Source organism: Haplochromis burtoni, unplaced genomic scaffold (assembly GCF_018398535.1).
Source record: "Haplochromis burtoni strain Fernald_Lab_line unplaced genomic scaffold, NCSU_Asbu1 Contig_236, whole genome shotgun sequence".
NCBI lineage: Eukaryota > Metazoa > Chordata > Actinopteri > Cichliformes > Cichlidae > Haplochromis > Haplochromis burtoni.
Window position 1 is genome coordinate 125,828 of NW_024582597.1, and position 5,840 is coordinate 131,667.

Genomic DNA, 5,840 nt, shown 5'->3' on the forward strand with positions numbered 1-5,840 from the left:
TCTCTGTCCAGAGGGGATTTGGTCACTAATGAAAACATTTTGTCTTTTAAGGATGTTGATAGAATGAACGGTACATCTTCATTTACACTGCAGATCACTTTTCCATTAAGACCAGAATCCAAATCATTTACACTAATAAGAGCTACTGTAGTTCCAGGCCTGGAATCTTCAGGGATGGAATTTGAAAACGAAGTAACCTCAATCTCAGGTGCGTTATCATTCACATCAACTATTTTGATTATGACGCTTTTTTCTGTGGTAAGAGGAGCCAAACCTTTATCTGATGCCTGGATTTCTATTTCATATTTGTCCCTTTCTTCGTAATCTATTACATTTTTAACAGTTATTTCCCCTGTCATTGAATTAATGTCAAATAGATTTAATATATTTTGATTCATACTGTTGCTAAATGAGTAAACTATCTCTCCATTAGGCCCATCATCCAAATCCGTTGCATTTACTTGTACGACTATTGTGCCGAGGGGAATATTTTCACTGAGTGTAAAAGAATAATCATGTTTAGGGAAAGCAGGTGCGTTATCATTAATATCCAAAACATTTACCAGGATATTCATGTCACCTGATTTCGGAGGTTTGCCCCCATCCAGGGCCTTCAGTATTAGTGAATGGCTTCCTGCTATTTCTCTGTCTAAAGATTTTTGAACAACTAAAATAGGTATTTTACCATCGTCTCCTTTATCCTTAACTTCCAAACGGAAATGGTCGTTGTTGCTAAGTTTATACTGCTGCACGGAAAACTGACCAATGTCTCGATCAAGCGCAGCTTTCAGCTGGATTCGTGCTCCGGGCAACACGGACTCTGAAATCTCCAATTTCTTGTCTTTTTCGTGGAAAATGGGCTCATGGTCATTTATATCTGCAACCTCCACTTCCACATAATGGACCTCCAGTGGGTTTTCTAGCACTGTTTTCACATTTATTACACACGCACTGCTCTGCGCACACACATCCTCTCTGTCAATCTTTCTGCTCACATACAGAACACCGTCGTTTGGATTCACGTAGAAAAGGGGATCCGCAGTACTTGAAACAATTCGATACTTCCGGTCTTTCAACGTGTTTTTATCTAATCCCAGATCTCTTGCTATGTTTCCAACCATAGTTCCGTCTTCAACTTCTTCAGAGATCGAATACCTTAATTGCGCTGAGGCTACAGTCCACAAAAGCACAACAGCTACACATCCAACCAGATATCCTCTCGCTATTTCTCGTTCACGTTTTCTTTGTTCCATGGTCTTGTCCTTAATGTTCAAAGATCTATCACAGAAAACATCGCGACGTCGTGATAGAACACAGTGTTTTTCACTACTGTAAACAATCCTGTTCTTAAGAAAATAGGAATAAAATGATCGCAGTTACAGGGAAGAATGAGAACAGAAGAGAATGCGGTAACGTCGAAGTGAGAGCCTTATCAGGAGGAGGAACCACATTACAATGAGACAACGTCACACACTGCTGACTTGTGATATTGTACTGTCACCATGCGACCAAGTGTTTCTCTTCGGTGAAACGAAGTATTAGCGTACCAGCTGAATGGTACACTGTTCTGTATCTGCCTGTAAATCTGTGACCAAACGCGATCGATAGTTGAAAAGAGACAAGCCTTCACCTTCAATCACACGCTACTGTGGCTGAGGCTATTCCTTCTTGTGTGCTTAAATTATGAGTCCAAACATCTAAAACATACACACAGTAACGACAAACGATTAATCCTGACTTTGCTTCCATTATACTGACACCACATGACCAAAAGTCTAACTGCAGACAACACACTAGTAATGCATTATTTAAAAATAAGTACAATGACTACCCTGGGGTAATACCAACCCAATGCTTCTTTTGTTGTATTCTCATCATGTAGGAATATTAAATGTTTACTCTGTATCGTTACAATTGTTGCAAAGAACAAGTTCAGATTCCTGGTTCGTTATATGAGTTACAACTACACATCCTTGAAACAGGATTTTCAACACCATGTAAAGCGATAGTCAGAAACTTCACCTTGGTCCAGTTGAGTTATGCGTTGTTATCGTTCATATTTTTTTATAAAGAAGAAAAACGTAAAAACACCCCTAATTAAAATACTGTTTTTTTTAAATCTGTTTTAGTTCCTTAATCTGTCTTTGCAGCTGGATGTTTTTTTAAAAGTTGTTTGACTTTAGAATGGCATTTAATATATTAAATATACTCTATGTCTAAAATGACTTGTCTCGTATTTTAAAGAAAAGCCTAGCTCATTTCATTTTATACTGACACACAGAGAGAAGAATAATTCTTACGAATAAAATCTTGGCAGATGTTCTTGGATATCGCTCAAGTTGTTTCCATAAGTATTAGTTGTAAACACAAATTTCCACAAACTATAATCAGTGCATGAATGCGAATGTACTGTGCATTTATTTAATTGGAAAATGTTGAATATTCCTTACCTCTTCAGATGTGCGTCTCCTATCAGGAAGCACTAATGTATTTGCATGACTGCCCGGAACTATAGTAGATCCTATACTCATTCTGGGTCCAACTAGCATGTACCGCTTCTCTCCTGATCTGTACTGGATGCTGGTTGGCCCAGGTGTGTCGCCTCGTCTATGTAATTAGGTGCTGCTGTGGCAATGATTTAAGAAGTATGAGGTTCTGGTGGATTTGGTAGCCCTGCAATTTGGCAATCAGCTACGGAGTGATGGGCTTACGTGAGTGAAAGAAGTACAGAACATGGGGCGGCGCGCCAAAGTTGGATTGGCGGATGAGGGTTAGAGGATAATGACGAGTTACTGATCGCTTGATCATCGTTTCGGGATCGCAGCTGTGTGTAACACGTCAAGCGAAGTCTGCACAAAGGCGTCTTTGGGCGTTCGGCACAAGTATTGGGACAGGATCACAGGTAGGCTGTGTGCTGCTGAGCGAGAGGATAAGCGTTGCGCTTGGTTGTCTTTGACCGAGGTTTAATGATCAGGTTTGATGCTCAGCCTCGTCTGTCTCTGTGAATGAGCGAAGTGTTCTGATCTGTCCTGTATAGCGGTCCAAAGCAAAGAGACTGTGGTCAGTAACTTCCTGCAGTGAAAAGAGCAACCAGCCGTTATATCCTATATCAGCGTCATAGGCTCTGACTTTAGTCACCAAGTGTCCTGCGTTGACGTTTCGGGGAATCTCCTCCACACCTTGAGCAGAACCGTTGGAGCTGAGTGGATACAGGATGACTGGAGCGTTGTCGTTCTGATCCAGGATGAAGACGTTGACTGTGACGTTGTTGCTTAGTGACGGAGTTCCAGAATCTGAGGCAACAACTTGGAACTGGAAAGTTTTCAGCGTTTCAAAATCAAAACTTTTCAGCGCTAAAATTTCCCCATTTTCAGAGTTTATGTTTAGAAATGAAGTGACTTTATTCTCTTCACTTCCGTCTCTTATAATATGATAGGAAATGCGCGCATTGTCATTCTCATCACGATCAGAGGCATTAACAGAAAACACTGAAGCTCCTGGATTATTCCCCTCAGTAACATAGAAAGTATATGGGCTGAGTGAAAACTCTGGACTGTTGTCATTCACATCTGACACCGTAACACTTATTGTCTTTTCAGATGATAACTGTGGCTGACCTGCGTCTTTTGCTGTTATTGTCAACTCATATTGTGACTGTTTTTCCCTGTCCAGAGGGGATTTGGTCACTAATGAAAACATCTTATCCTGTAAAGATGGTGATAAAGCAAACGGAACATCCTCACCTACGAAACAAATGACTTTTCCATTAAGACCAGAATCCAAGTCGTTTACACTAATAAGAGCTACTGTAGTTCCAGGTCTGGAATCTTCTGGGATTGAGCTTGAAAATGATGTTACCTCAATCTCAGGTGCGTTATCATTCAAGTCAACAATCTTTATTTTTACGCTCTTTTCTGTAGTTAGAGGAGCCATACCTTTATCTGACGCCTGGATTTCTATTTCGTATTTTTCCCTCTCCTCATAGTTTATCAATCCTTTGACGCTTAACTCTCCTGTTAATGGACTGATAGCAAAGAGATTTAAATCTTTTTGATTTATACTCTTACCAAATGAATAAACTACATCGCCGTTAGGTCCATCATCTAAGTCTATTGCATTTACTTGTACGACTATTGTACCAAGTGGTGTATTTTCATTGAGCGTAACAGAATAATCATCTTTAGAGAAAGCAGGAACGTTGTCATTAACATCAAGAACATTTACCAGAATATTCATTTCGCTTGATTTCGGAGGTTTACCCCCATCCAGCGCCGTCAGTGATAATACATGGCTCCCTGCAGTTTCCCTGTCTAAGGATTTTTGAACAACTAAAATAGGTATTTTTCCATCATCTCCTTTATCCTTAATTTCCAATCGGAAGTGATCGTTGTTGCTAAGTTTATACTGCTGCACGGAAAACTGTCCACTGTCTTGGTCACGTGCTGCTTTCAGCTGAAATCGTGTCCCGGGTAATACTGACTCTGAAATCTCAAGGGTTGTCTGGTTGTCTTGGAAGCTGGGTGAATGATCATTTATATCCAGCACTTCTACTCTAGCATAATGGACCTCCAGTGGGTTTTCTAGCACAGTTTTAACATTTATTACACACGCACTGCTCTGCGCACACACTTCCTCTCTGTCAATCTTTCTGCTCACATACAGAACACCATCGTTTGGATTCACATAGAACAGGGGATCCGCATTACTTGAAACAATCCGATACTTCCGGTCTTTCAACGTGTTTTTATCTAATCCCAGATCTCTTGCTATGTTTCCAATCACAGTTCCTTCGTTAACCTCCTCGGAGATCGAGTATCGCAACTGCGCTGATGCTACAGTCCACAAAAGCACAGCAAATACGCATCCGACCAGATATTCTCTCCTCATTTCCGACTGGCGTTTTCTTTGTTCCATGATGAAAACGAAATTTTTCAATAATCCATCACAATGACTATAAATCTGTTGGAAATGCAAAAAAAAGAAAAACCTCGTTCTTGCAAACACTCCTGTGATATTTGTACATGCAAAACCTGGTGTAAACCCAGAGAACAATCCGCAAAACGATGCTCCCCTTGTCGATGTGAAATAGCTAAGGGGTGGAACCAAAAAGCAATAAGGACAAGCTTGTGGGTGGGAGGTTTTCTATATCGCACTGACACCATGCGAGTTTTATTCTCATTACAGAAAATTGGCTTCATATTGGATTATTAGAGCAGTATGATCGGTTTATGAAAAGCGAAGAAGAGATTTAGTGTCCATCAGAAGATTACAAATCCAACACAAATTAAAAAATATATAATCTCTTTATTTCACGCAGAACCAGCGAGTATTTTAAATTTGTATTGTTGTTATCTCACGAGTTAAGCAAATCGTGTCACTGCAGAATTACCTTGAAACGAAGCAAGGCACTTTTCAGCACCAAGGATAGTTATTTAGTTTGCAAATTGCTTTCACTGAGTGAGTCCCGCACATTTTTGTATCTCATTAATTGACTGGTAGCTAAAAACACTCACTTGTCTGAAATAAATCAACCTTGATTTGTTGCTCAATAATTTCAGAATAACAAGGTATTATAATAATGTCCAATGAGACACTTTAAAATATCACAGCTGCTCTGATCGAGGTGAGGGAGATGAAAAGGATGCATTTTTGTATGACTAGTGATTAAAATGAAAAGTACAACTTAGGGGAAGAACGTTATATTTTAAGGTATGCCTTACCTCAGATGTTCTCCTCCTGTCAGGAAGCACGAGTGTATTCGCATGACTCCCAGGTACTATAGTAGATCCTATACTCATTCTGGGTCCAACTAGCATGTACCGCTTCTCTCCTGATCTGTA

At 40.0% G+C, this 5,840-nt stretch overlaps 2 protein-coding genes across 5 annotated transcripts in view; both read right to left on the bottom strand.

Annotated features, from left to right (window-relative positions):
* The window catches only part of LOC102303179 (protocadherin alpha-3), a 31,329-nt gene that overhangs the window by 16,742 nt on the left and 8,747 nt on the right, over positions 1-5,840 (bottom strand). For 2 of the 3 annotated variants that reach the window (XM_042226944.1, XM_042226945.1), the window contains exon 2: positions 2,989-3,293. The exons of the other annotated variant lie outside the window; for it this stretch is intronic. In XM_042226944.1, the coding sequence (XP_042082878.1) occupies positions 2,989-3,293 (305 nt within the window). The remainder of the gene's footprint in view (positions 1-2,988; positions 3,294-5,840) is intronic. 3 annotated transcript variants of the gene reach the window in all.
* The window catches only part of LOC121815523 (protocadherin alpha-3-like), a 25,331-nt gene that overhangs the window by 1,938 nt on the left and 17,553 nt on the right, over positions 1-5,840 (bottom strand). The gene's annotated exons all lie outside the window — the stretch shown is intronic.